The sequence below is a fragment of the Mobula hypostoma genome, chromosome 19, assembly GCF_963921235.1.
Source record: "Mobula hypostoma chromosome 19, sMobHyp1.1, whole genome shotgun sequence".
Taxonomy (NCBI): domain Eukaryota; kingdom Metazoa; phylum Chordata; class Chondrichthyes; order Myliobatiformes; family Myliobatidae; genus Mobula; species Mobula hypostoma.
This window is the reverse complement of record NC_086115.1, coordinates 15784591-15805249: the sequence shown is the minus strand read 5'-3', so window position 1 is coordinate 15805249 and position 20659 is coordinate 15784591. Positions and strand designations below refer to the sequence as shown.

Below are 20659 nucleotides of genomic sequence, written 5' to 3'. Positions count from 1 at the left end.
TGGATTTGGAATGGCAGGCCCAACTACAAGAGGTAGAATGCCAGTGGGTGCTGTGGTCATTGTGTTTTACACTCCACATCTCCATCCTCAGCCACTTTCATCTTCTTCAGTTCTTGCACCACCTCCTGCTCCAGCTTCAGGATTGCAGTCGGCTTCTGATACTGATGAGAGGGAAGGAAAATACCCAGTTAATGCATTTAAAATTAACCCCCAACCACCACGTCTCTTCAGTTGCTTTTAAGCTACCAACTCACCCTCAATCATGCCCAACTTCATTCCCTCAGGCTGGACACAGAAACTGTAGCCTGAGGTCTACCTTTCAAAGACATGTGGACAATAATCTGCTGGAGGATCCCAGTGGGTCAAGCAGCATCGGGGAGGGGTAAAGGAATCATCGATATCTTGGGTTTAAATGAGAACCGAGAGTGGATTGGGGAGATGGTCAAGGGCTGGAGATGAGTGGTGGACTGAGGAGCAGTGATGGATTGAGGCAGGTAGGGGAGGGGTGGAGTTAGGAGACAGAGGCAGCTGGGTGATAGATGGAGGCAAACCAATAAAGGAAAGCAGACAGGGTGGCATGCTGGCATAGCAGAGCACAATACTGTTAACAGTGCCAACAACCTGGGTTCAACTCCTGCCACTGCCTGTAGAGAGTTTGTATGTTCTCCTGTGAACCTGGGTCACTGGCACTGTCACAGCGTTAGGCTAGTCACTATGCTGCCAAATGGAATGGCTTTCAACTCTAAACTAGTCCTGATCTATCCACCTGTATCAAATCATATTTCAACCTGTCTGCTCCAAGGAAAACACAGAACATAGAATTATGTTCTATATTTCTACAGGACATAACAGGCCTTTTGGCCCACAATGTTATGCTAACCTTATAACCTACCCTAAGATCAGGGTTAGGCCTGAGGAGCACAGTTTCACAGGTCTAATCGAGGAGCTGAAATCCCTCATCCCCATAATTATTCCAGTAAATATTTACTGGGCCTTCATATCGTTCCCAAGTCAGAATGACCAGGATTGGACAGTGTCCTCCATTCACGATCTAACTGAATCTCTCGCTACTCGTTTTCCATTTCCACGAGTTCACAGAGCTAACAGACTTGAACTATGCCTGACATGGAATGATTTAAATATCTAAAGCAGCTGAGCCCCTGCCGTCTCAGAGAGAGCTGTATGGAAAGTGTAATGTGCTCACTGTGATGATGAGGGTGTTGTTGGCATGTGTGAAGCTGAGTGCAGAACTGTCCAGAGGGAGGCAGCAGCGGTCCATATCAGGAATGTTGAACTTCTTGAAATACCTGGAATCAGAAAGAGTCCATTAGCAACAAAAAACCTGCATCTATACAAGTGTGACACAAGTGTTCAAAGAACAAATACGGATTGTATCTGATAGCACCAAATAACATGAATTACTGTAAATATATATATTATCGTTAAATAAGTAATGCAAAAATGGAAATTAAAAAGCATTGAGGTAGTGTTCATGGGTTCAATGTCTATTCAGAAATCGGATGGTAAAGGGGAAGAAGCTATTCCTGAATCATTGAGTGTGTGCCTTCACGTTTCTGTACCTCCTTCCTGATGACAGTAATGAAAAGGGGGCATGACCTGGGTGATGGAGGTCATTAATAATGGACACAGCCTCTTTGAGGCATCATTCCTTGAAGATGTCCTCGATACTATGGAGGCTAGTGCCATTGATGGAGATGACTAAGTTTGCAACTCTCTGCAGCTTACTTTGATCCTAGGCAGTAGCCCTCACCCCCCAGTACCAGACAGTGATCCAGCCAGTTACAATGCTCTCCAAGGTATATCTGTAGAATCAGTTCTTTGGTCTTATTGACATTGAGTGCAAGTTGTTGCTTCAACACTACTCAATTAGCTGAGTTCCCCAAGATATCCTAATGTATTTCACAGCAATTGTTTCTGAATTAAGTCATTTAAGAAATTTAGGAGCAGCTAACTCGTACATTGAAAACCTTCTGCTAAGAGGACAGGAAGTTGACCAGATTGTCTGCAGTGAACTGGATACTGGAGTAGCTTAGACTTGATTCTGTGGGTACCATAGTGTCAGGCTCCGATAGCTGCTGGAATCTGGAGCACTAATCACTCATGAGTCATGGTATAAATAACTGCTTACAGCCTTCTTGTCCACTGAATGGAGAATTTACAAGAGTGCTGCCAACACTTGAGGGCCTGAGTTATAGGGAGGAGTTCAGTGGGCTCGGGCTGCAAGTCTGAGGAGTCTCCTTATAGAATGTGGATAAATCATGACGGGCATATGCAGGGTGAATGTACACACTTTTTCCTGGGGAGCAGGTGCTAAAAAGAAGATGACATCGGTTTAAGGCGAGAGGTGAAAAATTTTAAAAGGACCTGAGAAGAAATTTCTTCATACAGAGATGGGTGTGCATTTAGAACTGCTTGAGACTGGTATATTTACATTTAGAAATACATGAATAGGAAAGGTTTAGAGCAGGTATTCCCAACCTTTTTTATGCCCTGGACCAATACCATTAAGCAAGTGGTCCGTGGACCCCAGGTTGAAAACCCCTGGTTTAGAGGGACATGGGCCAAGCACTGTCAAATAGAACTGGCTTGGTGGGCACCATGGCCGGTATAGGCAAGATGGACCAAAGGACTTTCTTCAATGCTACACAACCATGACAGTTGATTCTACACTCAGTGGCTACTTTAACTAGGTTTAGGAGTGGAACCCAGTGCAAGTTTTTCTGCTGCTGTAACCCATCCACTTCAAGGTTCATAGGTGTTGTTCTGCACACCACTGTTGTAACATATTTGTTTGAGTTACTGTCACCTTCTTGTCAGCTTGAACAGTCTGGACATTCTCCTCTGACCTCTCTCAATAACAAGGTGTTTTCACCCACAGACCTGCCACTCATGAGGTTGTTTTTAATCTTCCACACTACTCTCTAAGCTCTAGAGACTTGTGCATGAAAATCCCCAAAATCAGCAATTTCTGAGATAGTCGAACCACCCTGTCTGGTACCAACAATTATTCCACAGTCAAAGTCAAATTCTTCCCTATACTGATGTTTGGTCTGAATAACAACTGAACCTGCATGTCTGCAAGTTTCTGTGCATTGAATTGCTGCCATATGATTGGCTAGTTCAATATTTGCATTAACAAGCAGGTCTACAGGTGTATCTAATAAAGTGATCAGTGCGTGTATATCGTGAAACTTCTTTTGCAGTAACGGTGCAACACATTAAAAAGTTACTATGTCACCAGAAGTCACAATAAGAAATAAAAAATAAATAAACAAATAGTGCCTAAACAGAGCAAAATAGTGAAGTGGTGTATATGGTTCATGGACTGTTGTTGGGGAACAGTTTCGTCAGGATACGGATCTCCCAGTCACAACTCTATCTGCTTATTTGGTGCATTGGTGATGATAACCAAATGGAAGAATGAGATCAGGTGCAGAAATGTGCACAGTATGTTGGGCAGCATGCAGGTTGTTATTTAGTGTTAAAAGCAGAAGCAGGTGCCAGCCATTTGGCCCCTTGTACCTGCCACACTATTCAATCAGATAAAATCAATCTGATCCCGACGTCAGTGCTACTTTTCTGTTTAGTCAATATCCCTTGACCATCCCACCCCCAAAAACATCTGAAAATATGCCTTCAGTGTACTTGGCCACTACTCTACAGACAGAATTCAGAATCACAATCAGCTTTATTATCACACTTAGTGGCCACTTTATTAGGTACCTGCTGAAGCCCATCCACACGTGTACTCAGAGATACTCTTCTGCACAACACTGATGTAACACACACCTTCTCAACACTTCTGCCTTCCTGTCAGCTTGAACCAGTCTGGCCATTTTCCTCTGACTTCGCTCATTACTAAGGCATTTTTGCCCATAGAACTGCCACGCTGATGGGATGCTTTTCGTTTCTCGCACCATTCTCTGTAAACTCTGGAGGCTTGTGTGTGAAAATTCCAGCAGATTAACAGTGTCTGGGATACTCAAACCACCACTTCTTGTCCAACAATCATTCCACGATCAAAGTCATTTAGATCACATTCCTTCCCCAATCTGATGTTTTTTCTGAACAACTGAAACTCCATTGATGTTGCCCTCAACTACATCTCCATGTCTTGGACATCCATCTTCCTGCTGCCTTAACAGTGATAGAGGTCCTCTTCTTTACCTACCACCCATCAGTTTCCCCATGTAGTACATCATCCTCCGCAACTTCTGCCATCTCTGAAAGGATCCCACCAGTAAACTTATCTTTACCTCCCCCCATCACTCTACGATTTCCACAGGGATCGCTCTCTCTGTGATTCCCTTATCCATTTGTTTCTCAACTAACCTCCCTACCAACATTTATCCCCACAAGAGGCCGAAGTGCCTCACCAGCCCATTGACCTCCTTCCTCGCCTCCATTCAGGTTTCCAAACAGTCCTTCCAGGTGAGGCAACACTTCACCTGCTGGGGTTGTCTATTGTTTCAGGTGCATCCAAAGTGGCCTCCTCTACATAGGTGAGACCCGTCGTAAATTGGGGGACCACTCCATCGAGCACCTTCATTCCATCCACCAAAAGTGGAACTTCCCAGAGGGCAAATGTTTTAATTCTGAATCCCATTCCTGTTCTGACACGTGGGTCCACCTTCCCCTCATGTGTCAAGATGAAGCCACCGTCATGGTGGAGACCACCACCTTATATTCCGTCTGGGTGGCCTCCAACCTGATGGCATGAATATTGATTTCTCCTTCCCGAAAAAAATTCCCTCTCCTTTCCCTCTTCTTCTATTCCCCACTCTGGCCGCCCACCTCTTTTAACCTGCCTATAATCTCCCCCCGGGTCCTCTCCTCCTTCCCTTTCTCCTATGGCCCACTCTCCTCTCCTATCAGATTTATTTTTCTCCAGCCCTTTATCATTCCAATCCACCTAGCTTCAACTATCATCTTCTAGCTTTCCTTCTCCCCACCCCCTACCTTTTTATTCTGGTGTCTTCCCCCTTCCTTTTCAGTCCTGAAAAAGGGTCTCGGCCCGAAATGTCAATTGTTTATTCACTTCTATTGATGCTGCCTGATCAGCTGAGCTCCTCCAGCATATTGTGTGTATACTTTACATTACATTTGGGTAGTCTCCAACCAAATGGCATGAATACTGATTTCTCCTTGCAGTAAAAAAAATTCCCTCCCCTTTCTTGTACCTTTTCTCACCTGCCCATCACCTCCCTCAGTGCCCCTCCCCCCTCCTTCCCTTTCTCCCAAGGTCTAGTTTCCTCTCCTATCAGATTCCTTCATCTCCAACCCTTTATCTTTCCCACCAACAATATCCTTCTAACTTGTCCCCCTTCCCCTCTCCCCATCTTTTTACTCTGGTGTCTTCCCCTTCCTTTCTAGACCTTTTGAAGGGTCTCAGCCAAAATGTCAACTGTTCATTCATTTCCATAGATGCTGCTTGACCTGCTGAGTTCCTCCAGCATTTTGTGTCTGTTGCTTTGGATTTCCAGCATCTGCAGGATTTATTGTGTAACTGAACCTCTTAGAGATGTCTACGTGTTTTTATGCATTGAGTTGCAGCCACTTGATTAGCCATTTTATAAGGTACCTAATCAGCCAACCTTGCTATCCCACACATAGTGAGTGCTAAAAAGAGGAGACACCCTTGGCATGGACATAAGATGGATTGCAACACCACAGAAGAAAACTGGCTCAACCAATTTATGCCTGAACCATAGACTGATTACTTTTTGTTAGATGTCCTCACAATACAATGTCGCTCATCTGGGTCAACGGTAACGCTGTACACATTTTTGGGGTACGGTAGATTTCGAATCCTCCACTGGAAGCAGGTCTTTGTGTCCTTTCTTGTGAATATTGGCTGCATTGATTTAAAAACACAAATAAGTTACTGGAATTGGTTTATTATTGTCACATGCATCAATGTACAATGAAAAGCTTGCATAACTGTTGATACAGATCAAATTATTACACAGTGCATCATGGCAGAACAAAGTAAAACAGTAACTGTGGAATAAAGTGCAACAGCCGCAGAAAAAGTTTTAGGAAGTTTCCACATTTGTAAAATATTGACTTTAAAACAACGTAATCTGCAGTTCAGAAGAATGACAGGCAAGTGATATTACCAAAATACAATATTTTGAGAGGGGATTAACAGATACTGATGCCTTCCCTGGGGGGACTCTCAAACCAAAGGACATGGTTTCAGGATAAAAGGCCAACTACTTAAGATGAAGTCAAAAAGGAATTATTTTTCAGTTAAGGAGCTGTGAATCTTAAAAATTCTCCATCTTTGAGTTGTGGGCGTCACCAGTTACTCGAACCAAGATGGAAAGGTTTCTGGACTACTATGAAATCCGAAGTTACAAGGCTCAGGAGGAAAGTGGAACCCAGTGAAGTAGACTCAAGGGACAAATGATTTTTGTTTCTGTTTAAGTCAGCGAGCAATGGGTGGTTATCAACAGACAAAAGTCAGGTAGTTTCTGTAAATTTATGAATGCCTGCCCTCTCCTTGTAGACAGGTATTCCTAATCTTACAGAAACTACCCGACTACCCTTGTACCACAGGTACACCCGCATAAATAAACGTGAAATGCTTTGGCAGAGTCATTGAAAGCACTTACTCTACGTGCACTTACATTGCTGCTGCTCTCCTGTATCAGGGGCTGCTCGACGCTCCCGACAGCTCGAGAGTATGCTTCCCCCACCTCGAACTGCCACTGTCCAGGGGATCTCAGCGTGGTCTTCTGCTTCCACTTTCTAACTACAAGCAAAGGTCTTAAAGTGAAAGGAAATGCAACATTCTACGGAAGCCATTAGAAAATGTGCAGTAAAACATGGGCTATGCATATACAGGCTCTGTATGTATTCCGTAGTGCCCTAATCTGGATTGAATATGGTGTCTGAGTTTAGTTCTGTAATGAAGTGTTACTGAGCAGACAGGAACAAAGGTAACTATTGAGACAGTGACAGCCTCTATGACATCACTCCTGTAACCACAACACCACAGCACAGTCACATAGCTGACAGGACCAGCTGTAAGATCGGGGTTCAATCCCCACTGCTGTCTGTAAGGAGTTTCTACATTCACCCCATGGCCACGTGGGTTTTCTCCAAGTGCCCCTGTTTCCTCCCACATTCAAAAGACGTACAGGTCAGTATATTCGCAAACACGAGGAAATCTGCAGATGCTGGAATTTCAAGCAACACACATCAAAGTTGCTGGTGAACGCAGCAGGCCAGGCAGCATCTCTAGGAAGAGGTACAGTCAATGTTTCGGGCCAAGACCCTTCGTCAGGACTAACTGAAAGAAGAGATGGTAAGAGATTTGAAAGTGGGGGGGAGAGGGGGAGATCCAAAATGATAGGAGAAGACAGGAGGGGGAGGGATGGAGCCAAGAGCTGGACAGGTGATAGGCAAAAGGGATATGAGAGGATCATGGGACAGGAGGCCTAGAGAGAAAGAAAAGGGGCAAGGGGTATAGTGAGAGGGACAGAGGGAGAAAAAGGAGAGAGAGAAAAAGAATCTGTGTATATAAATAAATAAAGGATGGGGCACGAAGGGGAGGTGGTATAAACAAATAACGGATGGGATACAAGGGGGAGTAATACTGACTTCTCAAACTTCCACTAATGCCAACATTGACTTCTCAAACTTCCGCTAATGCCCTACCTCCCCCTCGTACCCCATCCGTTATTTATTTTTATACACACATTCTTTTTCTCTCTCTCCTTTTTCTCCCTCTGTCCCTCTCACTATACCCCTTGCCCATCCTCTGGGCTTCCCCCCTCCCCCTTTTCCTTCTCCCTAGGCCTCCTGTCCCATGATCCTCTCATATCCCTTTTGCCAATCACCTGTCCAGCTCTTGGCTCCATCCCTCCCCCTCCTGTCTTCTCCTATCATTTTGGATCTCCCCCTCCCCCTCCCACTTTCAAATCTCTTACTAGCTCTTCTTTCAGTTAGTCCCGACGAAGGGTCTCGGCCCAAAACATCGACTGTACCTCTTCCTAGAGATGCTGCCTGGCCTGCTGCATTCACCAGCAACTTTTGTGTCTCTACATCCACTCTAGGCCTTTCAATATTTGATAGGTTTCAGTAAGATTCCCCACTCATTCTTCTAAATTCAGCAAGTACCGGCCTACAGCCATCAAATGCTCCTCTTATATTAACCCTTTTATTCCCGTGATCATTCTTGTGACCTCCTCAGTACCCTCTCAAATGCCAGCACATCCTTTCTTAGATGAGCAAGCAGGTCTCACCAAAATACTTTTCCATTTCTGTACTAGAATGTGCAGTAGTTGATAATGGGAGTACTTTGAAAAATAGAGAACTGGTATAACAAGGGGAAAGAATTAAGAGTAATTCTCTATTTTAAGAACCACAAACAATATACAGTTTAAAACAATACATAGACTCCATTATTCCAAAAAAAGTTGCACAGTTTCAACCCTGATGTTTCACCAGTTTGTAATAGATGTAAATCTGTGAACAGTAACTTGTCACATTCATTCTGGTCATGTTGTAAGCTTCATGCATACTGGAAAAGTATTTTTCACTGTTTCTCTGAGGCTTTTGGGAAGCGGTGGGAACCAGACCCGCTCATAGCCATCCTTGGAGCAACAACCCTATCTTCAGCCAATATGTATGAAAAAATGGCTGTATTGTTTGGAATGGTGATTGCTAAGAAGTTAATCCTGCAAATGTGGAAAATGGACTCTGTGCCTACGTATGAACTGTGGCTGAGGGAACTGGCAAATACTTTACATTTGGAGAAACTGAGACTATGTAATGAGGACAGAGGGACATGTTTGAAAGGATATGGGGCCCTGTATTGGATTTTCTCACGGGTGAGGACTGAGGTTTTTTGGTGTGGTGCACCTCTGCCGTGTATGTTTACTTTTGCCTTTATATTTTTCTCCCTTTTGCTGCTCAATATTTAACTTGATTTTGTTAAGGTTGTGGTTTTTGTGGATGTGCTGTATTTTTGTTGTTGTTTTTGTAATAAAAAAAAATAAAAAGAATATATAAAAAAAAAGAACCACAAACAAGAGAAAATCTGCAGGTGCTGGAAATCAAAGTAACACACACAAAATGTTGGAGGAACTCAGCAGGCCCAGCAGCATCTATGGAAAAGAGGAAACAGTTGACAGTTCAGGCCGAGACGTTTCTTCAGGTGAGTGCACTTCAGTGATGGGATGAGTGAGGTTATCCCCTCTGGTTCAATGTCCTGATGGCTCAGCGATAATAACCGTTGCTGAACCTGGTGCTGTAAGAGTATCCTGGGTGAGTAATTGGAGTGCCCTGAACACACAATACGCTCCACAAGGAGAAAGTACTTTTCCAGTAATTAACCTACTACTACGTCGACTCAGGCCTTGGGGGCCGGCGTCGGGCACGATGACGGACTCTCCCTCATCAGGAATTAAAAGGGTACCTCAAGTGAGGATCAAGTGTTCTAGGTGTTGTCGAGCTTGACGCAGCACATATTCAGATTCATTTACCTCACGTGCATCGAAACACACAGTGAAATGGGCCGTTTGTGTTAACAACAACACAGCCTAAGGAGGTGCTGGGGCAGGGCACACAGGTCACCACACATTCCGGTACCAACATAACATACCCACAGTGCTGGACAGAACAACACAAGCAGCAACAAAAGCAAAACAAGCCCCATTCCTTACACACAACCCCCCCCCCAAGGACACACACACACACCCCCCCAAGGACACACACACACACACACACACCCACCCAAGGACAGGCAGACAAGTGGAGAGTGTTCCATCAGATGCTTAACTGGTACCTTGCAGATGGTGGGAAGTCTGCAGAGTACCAAGAGGTCATCACAAGATTTGACCTGACCTGCCGTGTTCTGGCTGCAGTCACGGGGCCAGTCCTGCTCAGTTTCTGGTGACCCACCATAGGTGATAGGAGAGAGGGAGATGGCAGTGTCAATGAATGTCATTGAACACTGGCTGGCACTTGCATGATACAGATGTTACTTGTTAATAATAAAACATACTAAGCTAGCTAGTTACCAGAGGAAATTAACAGTTAACTTCAAATTCTCACCTTTGAGCTCGTCACTGCAAACTTCATACTCTTCCACCATTTCGGCACCATCAGGAAATATGTAATGTACTTTCCTCCGACCTGGGTTTGCAGGGACAGTCAGGTACAGATTCAGCAGTCAGTAACAATCAGCACCACTGGCATCTTTATTTTCACAAGCTTAGGGTAGACTATCAGCGCTACAGAATAAGCCTTAGCTGGGTTCTGGCCAACTCCAGAAAACTCACCAATCCCAATTTATCAACATACCACACGTGTAATGATCTGATCTGAATGGGCAGTTTGCAAGACAAGCTTTTCACTGTATCTTGGTACATGTGACAATATTAAACCGATTCCATTTATCTCCACACCATGCCCATCTTGTTCTGGCACCAGCAGTGTTAAAGCCTTAAGACACAGGAGCAGAATTAGGCCACTCTGTACATCGAGTCTGCTCCACCATTCCATCATGACTAATTTTTTATCCCTCTCAACCCCATTTACTGCCTTCTCCCCATAGCCTTTGACATCCTAATTAAGAACCTATCAACCTCGACTTTAAATATACCCAATAACTTCTCCACAGCCATCTGTAGGAATAAGTTCCACAGATACACCACCCTCTGGCTAAAGAACCTCCTCCTCATCTCTGTGCTAAATGAACATCCCTCTATTCTGAAGCTGTGCCCACTTGTCCTAGGCTCACCCAATATAGGGAACATCCTCTCCACCCAGGCCTTTCAATATTTGATAGTTTTCAATGAGATCTCCCCTCATTCTTCTAAGCTCCATTCTCTTCCTTATATCTGCACAATATCCTCCCCCTACACTAAACTCTCTCCACAGCATGTCACAGAAACCCACCTGGTTCATTGATAAACAAAATTCTTCAACCCTTATCTCATCTATACATGACTCCCGGCCCTGAAATGTCACTGGCTCTTAAATGAATTCCATTGGTTGGTTGGTGGTATCCGTTAGTCTCGCGAGACCATGGATCTGCGCCCGGAAAGTCTTGCTTCTGTGCCATCACGGTGAGGTGATGCTGGAGTGTCCTCTCCAGGGTGCAGGCCTGGGCAAGGTTGAATGAAAGACCAGCGGTTGCCCATGCTGCAAGTCTCCCCTCTCCACGCCATCAATGTTGTCCAAGGGAAGGGAAAAGGCCGATGCAGTTTGGCACCGGTGTCGTCGCAGGAGTTGCAAGAACGAGGTTGAAGGCAACGTCGGACTGCCTTAGGGACTCCAGCTCCGGATTTGTCTTCAGGGTTTACTCCCGAAGCCTTTCCCACGAGTGGGTATGGCCGCAAGACAGCGGAGGTTTGAAATCAGAGTTTTCCCTCTCTTAGGTGGACTGCCTTCCCAGGCTGACGAGCTCCATCAACCTGAATGCACCCCAAACTCACTGAAATTTAGAGAAATGCAGGGAGATCTCATTTAAACCTACTCAATGTTGAAAGGACGAGATAGGGTGGATGTGGAGATGATGTTTCCTACGGTGGGGGTATCCAGAACTAGAGGGCACAGCCTCAAAATTGAGGGTCGACCCTTTAGAACAGAGGTAACGAGGAATTTTTTTTAGCCAAACAGTAGTAAATCTGGAACGCTCTGCCACAGACTGTGGCAGAGGCCAAATCCGTGCATATATTTAAGGCGGAAGTTGATCGTTTCCCGATCGGTCAAGGGCATCAAAGGATATGGCGAGAAGGCAGGTGTGTGGAGTTGAGTGGGATCTGGGATCAGCCACGATGGAATGGCAGAGCAGACTCGATGGGCTGAATGGCCTAATTCTGCTCCTGTGTCTTATGGTCTATAATGTTCTGCTAAACATTATGAGTATGGTGTGTTGGCGCCAGAATGTGTAACAACACCTGCACACTCTTAGGTTCTGTACTGTAGCAGTTAGTGCTAACGACCCGGGTTGAATTCCTCCACTGTCTGTCACGAGTTCGTATGTTCGCCCAATGAACACGTGGGCTTCTTCCGAGTGCTCCAGCTTCCTCCCACAGTCCAAAGATGTACAAGTTAGGGTTAGTAAGTTGTGGGTGTGCTACATTACCACTGGAAGCATGGCGATTTCCCTAGATTGCTGCTCTTTGAAACAAAATAGCTGTTGATGTACATGTGTAACCCTCTCACCGTAGGCTCGTAACGAATTAGCTGTTACTGCGAATGCAAACTATAAGCAACATAACTCTACACTGCATGAGGAATAACAGTGCAAAGGCCATTTCCAATAAATAAGCTGTTCTGGGGTAAATACGATTCGGGTAAACACGAACATAAAAGCATGAATGTCCCTTTAAGGGAAAATGAGGCTATCACTCGTATGAACACTGACCCACCTGTGCAAGTCTACCGTTCGCCAGAAAGCAATAATTTAGCTCACACCAGAATAAACTTAAATTTAAATTGTATTGACATAATATTTTAAACTATAACAAACAAAACAAATGATTATGTGCAAACTTAGCCTAAGTTTGCACAGAATCATTTAAGCTCATTGTTGCATTATCAGCACCCGCCCCCATCTCCCCCGTACACACCCCTCGCCCCCGGGCTTCCCCACTGCTCCCTCTCCGCTCACCTTCCCGAACCATCGCTGTTTTCTCCGCCGCCCTCAGACAGCCGAGCCAATTCCCCGCCGCCATCGCGCCCGGCCGCTGCTCCGTTTCCACGGCAACGGCGCCGCGCTGATCCCCGACCCCTGACCCCTCACACCTGAACCTCGCCCCCTGCACTGATTTCCTTAAACGTTGCTGGCGGGGTCATTCGCTCCCGCCCCGTGTCCTGCTTCTCGGCACAGTTTGGTTTTAGCGTGTGAGGGAGATATTAAATTATAAATGTAATGAGTGAGTGAGGGGAGGGACGGACCACGCCGGAAGTGGTTTCATTGCTTCGGGCATTTCCGGTGAGGTGAGGACGGTCGGCGAGGGAATGGAGGGTGGGAGGTGGTAGAAAAGGGCGGATTTAGGAGGCGGCGGGAGATCCTCGGTGGCTCAGTCCCGGAGCTGGATTAATTTTGTCACTGATTTCACAGTCCGGTAGATTCAGGCCACATCTGTCCGTCTCTGATTGGCGGTTTCTTGCCCAATGGGGCGTCGCTACTGATCATTTTAATTTAAAATGTCACCAGCTGGGGTTTGGGCAGGAGCCTGAGCCCTGGGGCCTGATCATGGACGCCACTCCGCCTGGATCTGACCACGGGTCTCCACCCCTCCGATATGACCGGTGTCCACAGACTCCACCCCAGGAATCGGGCCACTGGATCTGAGACCTGCGATCCACCTGCTAGACTCCCATTTCCTAGGATGCAACACAGGAACTCCATCCCCCGATCTTTCCCTTGGGACCTAACACCCGGGATTCAACCCGTGGAATCCAATCATTGAACTGCGTCCAATGGAATCTTTCCCATGGGCTATAGGGTGTGGAATCTTAACGACGGGACACGACCCGTGGAATCCAACCCATGGAGGCACAAGACGCTGGAATTAGGAGCAGCGAACCATCTGCTGTAGGAACTCAGTGGGTCTGTGATGCAGGGTTTTGACAGAAAATGTTGACAATTTCTTTCCTCCAAGACAGCAGATTGCTTGTATCATCATTCCATGGATTCTGACACATGAAGTTCATTCCCTGGAGTTTCAGTATTTTGGTATTTACATGGTAGGGTAGGGTGCTGGAGTTTATGGCAAAGGAGATGTGAGAGACTAAAGATGCTGGAATCTGGAGCAACACATAAAATGCTGGAGGAACTCAGTTAGGCCACATCAGGGTCTCAGCCCAAAACGTCGACTGTACTTCTTCCTATAGATGCTGCCTGACCTGCGTTCCACCAGCATTTTGTGTGTCTAGGCCACTTCTGTAGGGGGAAATGGACAGTGAACATTTTACGTTAAGACCTTACATCTTGTGTGAAGATAGAGGGAATAGAGCTTCCCATCACCAATCATCTTCCACCTCCCACTTCCCTCCCATCCTCTCTCATTATCTCCCCTCTCCACTCCTCCATCTGCCTAACACCTCTCCTCATCTTGATCCACCCATCATTTGCTGCTCCTGCCCCACTCCTTCTCTTCAGCTCTTAATACTGGCTGCCACCCCAACTCTTAAAGAAACTTGTGTTTACCTGCTTCTTGGGACCGCATCACAATGGAGCTTATGAGAAATGAATTATCAAAGAAAAGTTCACAGCAGATTTGATGCAATGTGCCTCTGCCGGGGCAGCTTCCTTGTGCCAATCTTTAGTCAAGTGGCAATAGTACTGTGGTTGCAATGCACACTCTGACATGCCACTAAATCACACTCATAAACACCAGAGATTCTGCAGATGCTGGAAATCTTGAGGAACACATGCAAAATGCTGGAGGCACTCTACAGGTCAGGCAGCATTTATGGAGGGGAATAACCAGTTGACATTTTGGTCTGAGATATGGTGAAGGGTCTCAGCTCAAAACATTAACTGTTTATTCTTGTCGGAATAACCGACAAAACGTGGAGGCACCTTTGAAAACTACAGCCCCGAACGGCCCTGTGATTTCAGACTACGAGTCCAACGTGAGAGAAGGTGAACTCACAGAAAGGCCGGATGGAGTACCAGGCTGAGTACTGGTCAACTGGCTGGAGTGTTCACTGATATACTTAACCTCTCGCTGCAGTAATCAAAGATACCCGACCCGCCTGCTTCAATACCGGTGCCCAAGAGAAACACGGTATCCTGCCTAAGTGACTTATGTCCAGTAGCACTTGGATCCACTGTAATGAGGTGCTTTGAGAGGTCAGTGATGAAACATGTCAGCTCCTGTCTGAGCAGATGGCATTTCATTTTTTCTTCACTGGTACCTGGAACATCTGACACATACATCAGGCTGCTCTTCATTGACTACAGCTCGGCATTCAAAACTATCAACCCCGCAAAACTAATCAATAAGCTTCAAGACCTCGGCCTCAGTACCTTTGTGCAACTGGATCCTCGATTTCCTCACTTGCAGACCCCAGTAAGTTCAGATTGGTGACATTTTCTCCACGATCACCATCAGCGCATGTGTACTGCACACCTCTGTGCTTAGTTCCCATAATATCACTGGCATATGTCATGAAATTTGTTGTTTGGCAGTACCACTACAATATATAATAACTAAAAGCTAAATTACAGGAAGTAAATATTTTTTTAAAATTAAATAAGTATTGCAAAAAAGGAAATAAGGTAGTGTTCAATGTCCATTCAGAAATCTGGTGGCAGAGGGGAAGAAGCTATTCCTGAACTGTTGAGTGTGCATTTAGGTTCCTGTACCTCTTCCCTGATGGGAGCAGTGAGAAGAGGGTGATGGGTGTCCTTAATGGTGGATGTTGCCTTCTTGAGGCATCGTTCCTTGAAGGTGACCTGGATGCTGGTGAGGCCAGTGCCCACTATGGAGCTGACTGAGTTTACAACTTTCTGTGGCATTTTTCGATCCTGTGCAGTGGCCCCCCGCCACTCCGTACAGATGGTGATGTGGCCAGTTAGAAAGCTGTCCATGGTACAACTGTAGAAATTTGCAAGTGTCTTTAACTTACCAATTCTCCTCAAACTCCTAATGAAACGTAGCTGCTGTCGTGCCTTCTTTGTAGCTGCATTGGTACGCTGGGCCCAGGACAAATCCTCGAGAGAAGTTGACACCCAGGAACTCGAATTTGCTCACTCTTTCCACTACTGATCCCTTGATGAGAACTGGTGTGCATGCTCTCTTCTTACCCTTTCTGAAGTCTCCAGTCAATTCTTTCGTCTTACTGACGTTGAGTGCAAGCTTGTTGCTGTGTCACCTCTCACCAGCTGATCTATCTCGCACCTGCATACAATTTTGTCACCCTCTGAAATCCTGCCAACAATAGTTGTGTCTAGACAATTCCAGTGCCAGGTTTAAGTTTGCTGACGACATCACAGTCACTGGCTGAATCAAAGATTGTGTTGAATCAGCACACGGAGATTAAAAGCCTGGTTGAATGGCGCTACAGAAACCAACTCTCATTCAAAGCCAGCAAAACCGAGGAGCTGATTACTGACTACAAGAGCCAGAAACTGGAGGTCCCTGAGCGAGTCCTCATCAGGGGAATCGGAGGAGGAGATGGTCAGCAAATTCCTCAGTGTTACTATTTCAGTGGCCTATCCTGGGTCCAGTGTGTAAGTGCCATTACAAAAAAAGAAAGGCAGCACCTCTGTTTTCTTAGAAGTTTACAGAGACTCGGTATGTCATCTGAAACTTTGGACAGACTTCTGTAGGTGTGTTGTGGAGAGTATATTGACTGGTTTCTTCACGACCTTGAGCACCAATGCCCTTGAACAGAAATCCTACTAAAAGTAATGCATACGGTCCTCCCCACCATTGAGCAAATTTATAAGGAGATGCTGTTGGAGGAAAGCATCAACCATCAGCAAGGACCCCCACCTTTCAGGCCATGCTCTCCTCTCACTGCTGCAGTACAGGAGCCTCAGGACCCACACTAACAGTCATTACCTCTCAACCATCAGGCTCTTGAACCGGGGGATATCTTCACCCAACACTGAACTGTTCCTACAACCAATGCACTCACTTTTAAGAACTCTGCATCTCATGTTCTCAATATTTATTCTTTATTTATTTATTAATATTATTTTGGGGGTTTTTTGCTACTTGTATTTGCACTGTTTGTTGTCTTATGCATGCTGGGTGTTTGTCTTGTGTGTGGTTTTTCATTGATTCTATTGTGTTTCTTTATATTTACTGTGAATGCCCACAAGCAAATTAATCTTGTGAGGAGAACAGGTGGTGATTCTTGTGTCTTTCTTTCCTGTGAATCGTTGAACAGGTGGGTGGACCACTAGCCCTGGCAATCAACAGGCGTGCTGGGCATGGAGCCTCAGGGGATTGTAAAGGCATTTCGAAAGGTGAAACGAGGCCAGGAGATCCACTCAACCACAGCAGGGACACCCCAGAAAAAGGCAAAGCCAAAGGAAGTCGAAGGTAAGCTAGCCGTGATCTTCGCCTTAAGACATAAGAGCAGAAGTAAGCCATTCAGCCCATCGAGTCTGCTCTGTCATTCGATCTTGCCTAATTTATTTTCCCTCTCAACTGTTTATCCCTGTAACCTTTGACACCCTTGCTAGTCAAGTACCTATCAACCTCTGCTTTAAATATGCCCAATGACTTGGCCTCCACAGCTGTCTGTGGCAATGAATTTCACAGATTCACCACCCTCTGGCCAAAGAAGTTCCTTCTCATCTGTTGTAAAGGGATGTCCTTCTACTGTATTCTGAATCTTTCTATTTTGAGGTTATGCCTTCTGGTCCCAGACTCTCTCGCTGCTGGGAACAACTTCTGCATGTCCACTCTGGCCAGCTCTTAATATTCAGTATCCATACCCCGACTGTGTGAACTTTAAAACCACTGCAAACTAGAGACTGTGTGTATTTATTACAGACTGCTTTTGCCACAGTTCTGTTTATATTGTGCACACACTGGCTACAGTGTTTTGTTACACCGCTGTATTAACATAATTTACAATACGTGCTGTTCTGTTTTGCGACTTTCAGAGGAGCTTGAAGTGCTGTGATCTGCAGAGTTACAGGGCTAAGTACTGAGTACAGATTATCAGATTAAAGATTATCTGTATTTGTCGCATGTACGTCGAAACATCTGCGTCATTTGCGTCAACTACCAGCGCAATACCGGGATGTGCTGGGGGCAGCCCACAGGTATCTACTGACTGCCATCATAGCAAGTCCACAACTTACTGACCCTCACCCAAATGTTTTTGGAAGCAGAGCACCCAGAGGGAATGCACGTTGCCACGGGGAGAACGTGCAAATTCCATACAGTGGGTGATGTAAAGTGTTACACTACCTTGCCGCCTGGCACTGACGCAGAAGGCTTGTCATAAATTCTCTGTTGTCTGTGAGTCGACAAATTAATTCTTTACTCGTTCTTATCGACCTCTATTCAGTCATCCATGTTCTCAGTTAAGAAGCTCAAGTCAACCTGCCGCTGAAGTTTTGTTTGGTAATGTTCGATAACTTTTTTTTACACCTGGTGCCTGGAGCAAGTGGGAGCTTTTTTATGGGTGACTCACAGCAGAGTCTGCTCTGCTGAACAAAGAAAAATCACTGCACCGAAGTTTACTGGGCATCAGAGAACAGCAGGTGCCTTCAGCCTGTTCAGGTTATTGTGCCTGTCCATGGTCTCGCAAGACTAACGGATGCCACCACCTCTGTCTCTGAGAAAGTCATCTATTCGAGTGGACAGCCTTCCAAGAGCAACATACAAAATGCTGGAGGAACTCAGCAAAGTCAGGAACTCAGCAAAGTCAGGCAATCTGTATGAAGGGTCTCATCCCAGAAAACTTGTCAGTTAGCACAACGCTCTACAGGGCCAATGACCCCGGTTCAATTAAAACTGCTGTCTTTAAGGAGTTTGCATGTTCTCCTCGTGACTTGTGGGCTTCCTCCAAATGCTCCAGTTTCCTCTCACAGTCAAAGACATACGGGTTAAGGTTAGTAGGTTGTGGGCATGCTATGTCAGTGCTGGAAGCGTGGCAACACTTGAAGGCTGTCCTCAGCATGTCCTCAGACAGTGATGCGAATGACATATTTTACTGCATGTTTCAATGCACATGTGACAAATAAAGCTAATCGTTAGTATTTAGAACCTCAGCTTTTATCGTCCTCCTGTCTGACCTGCTGAGTCCCTCCAGTATTTTGTGAGTGTGGCTCAAGATCTGCAGAATCTCCTGTGTCAACCTTTCAAAATGTGCCTTTTGTTTAATTGCTCATGGCATGTGCCATCACTGGCAAACTGGCATTTACTGCTGTTCCTATGTACTCTTGAACGACTCACTTGTGTTAAAATAAAAACAGAAAACGCATGGCACTCCTGGCAGGGCAGGCGGCATCTACGGAAAGAGAAAGAGAGTAAATGTGCCAGGCCCCTTCCTCAGAACTGGGAAAGTGAGAAACAACCATGTTTTAAGCTGCAAAGTGGGTGGAGGGGGTGGGAAACAAAGTCAAAGTAGAATTTATTATCAAAGTATGTATATACTACCATTTACTACTCTGAGATTCATTTTCTTGCAGGTTTAGTTACAAACGCAGATTTTGTTCCTGAAGACACTAATAAGCCAGATGCATTTCTGTATCTCTCAGTAGTTTTGTGATCTTGCTCTTTATTCCAGATTTATTTAAGTTCTCTGGCTGCTGTGGTGGGATTTGAACAGATTCCTAATCATTAGTGCCAACCTCTGGATAGGAGGCCCACTAACCTGAATACAATCCTTCACCCACCCACTCACCCCCCACCTGATTTCACCTATCACCTGCCAGCTTGTAATCCTTCCCTGCCCCTCACTTACATATGCTGGCTCTTGCCCCCTTCCTTTCTAGTCCTGATGGAGGGTCTCGGCCTGAAATGTCGACTGTTCTACTCCCCTCCATAGATGCTGCCTGACTTGCTGAGTTCCTCCAGCATTTTGAGTGTGTTGCTGAAGAATTCCAGCATCTGCAGAATCTCTTGTTTATAATCTGACTCCACTATCCTTTCGAGTAGCTTGTTCCAGGTAGTGACAACTCTGGGCGAGGGAAGCCAGGCTGGAGTGGCATTTTCTGCCTTCTCTTCTTGTGACCTCTGATCACTGGTTACCGCTGTCCTTTCAGGTCCACAAGTACTGCAGTCCCAGCTCATTGCAAATGGTGTCAGTGCCTCTCACACAGTACAACTGGGTTTTTACAATCCTTGCTGCCTTTCTTGCCTCTCTGCAGAGCAGTGGCTGAGTGGAGTGACAGCATATATCGTCCAGGCGGGGATCGGAAAGACCCGGACAGAAATCTTTCAGAAGCAGATCACACAGAATGGTGGCGAGGTCCTCCTGGCCTTCAGCCCAGCAGTGACCCACGTGATCGTGGAAGATGGGATGGACTGTGACCGAGCCCTGCGGCTCCTGAGGTGCGAGGTGCATCCTCCCGATGTCCATGTGTTGCGCTCCGCCTGGCTCAGCTCGTGTATCTCAGAGCGGAGACTTCTGAGCCCCTCGGGCTACAGCATCTTCAGCCTGGATGACCGTCAGCCACCAGAACAGCAGGACCATCCTCAGAGACCAGGGGGTGAAGAGCAAGAAGGGAACAAGTGTGCTGAGGTGAACAAGCAGTCTTCACTGTTGCCGGATGTGAACAACACAAGGCCAAAGGAGCCTCTGGTTGAGCACCAGCAAGGTATTACCACCAAGGAAAATGTGGAAACATTTCAGGACTCTGCAGCCCAGGTAATGTAACACACTTCCTACCTCCTCCACCCCAACTATCACTGGTGCCTTCTGTTGGATCTGCAGTCTATCAAGTTGGAGGAGTATAGGATTGGTGCAGGGGGCAGGGTTTCAGATTTCTGGATCATTGCGATCTCTTATTGGGAAAGGTATGACCTGTACATAAAGGACAGGATACACCTGAACTCAACTGGGATCAATATCCTTGTGGGTAGGTTTGCTAGAACTGTTAAGCTAATTCGGTAGGGAGATACAGATGTCCAAACAGTACCCAGGATGTGTTATACATATTACAGTGAGGGATAGAAAAGGCTTTTAAAAGAGC

The 20659-nt window shown here is 45.9% G+C and overlaps 2 protein-coding genes across 3 annotated transcripts in view; one reads left to right on the top strand and one right to left on the bottom strand.

Annotated features, from left to right (window-relative positions):
- Nucleotides 1-23: 23 nt before the first annotated feature.
- On the bottom strand, nt 24-12749 carry dpcd (deleted in primary ciliary dyskinesia homolog (mouse)). Its single transcript, XM_063071424.1, has 6 exons — nt 12653-12749; nt 10087-10167; nt 6654-6778; nt 5742-5875; nt 1205-1307; nt 24-161 (listed from the first exon to the last, which is right to left on the bottom strand). The coding sequence occupies exons 1-6, from the start codon at nt 12714-12716 to the stop codon at nt 57-59; spliced, it is 612 nt and encodes a 203-aa protein (XP_062927494.1). The 5' UTR covers nt 12717-12749; the 3' UTR covers nt 24-56.
- A 262-nt stretch (nt 12750-13011) lies between these two features.
- poll (polymerase (DNA directed), lambda) overlaps nt 13012-20659 on the top strand; it is a 29583-nt gene continuing 21935 nt past the window's right edge. The window contains exons 1-3 of one of the 2 annotated variants that reach the window (XM_063071422.1): nt 13012-13597; nt 16894-17048; nt 19835-20334. In XM_063071422.1, the coding sequence (XP_062927492.1) occupies nt 16937-17048; nt 19835-20334 (612 nt within the window). In that variant the 5' untranslated portion in view covers nt 13012-13597; nt 16894-16936. Of the gene's footprint in view, nt 15066-16893; nt 17049-19834; nt 20335-20659 lie in introns of both variants that reach the window. The other variant, XM_063071421.1, reaches the window with a different exon arrangement.

Bases quoted from the DNA above. Each gene is read 5' to 3' on its own strand.
- dpcd (XM_063071424.1), bottom strand. From the start codon at position 12,716: ATGGCGGCGGGGAATTGGCTCGGCTGTCTGAGGGCGGCGGAGAAAACA. The intron at 1,308-5,741 runs GTAATCAGTCTA...TTCTGATTCCAG, and splicing joins GTGAGGACATCTAACAAAAA to GTATTTCAAGAAGTTCAACA. The intron at 162-1,204 runs GTGAGCACATTA...CCCTCTCATCAG, and splicing joins ACAACACCCTCATCATCACA to TATCAGAAGCCGACTGCAAT.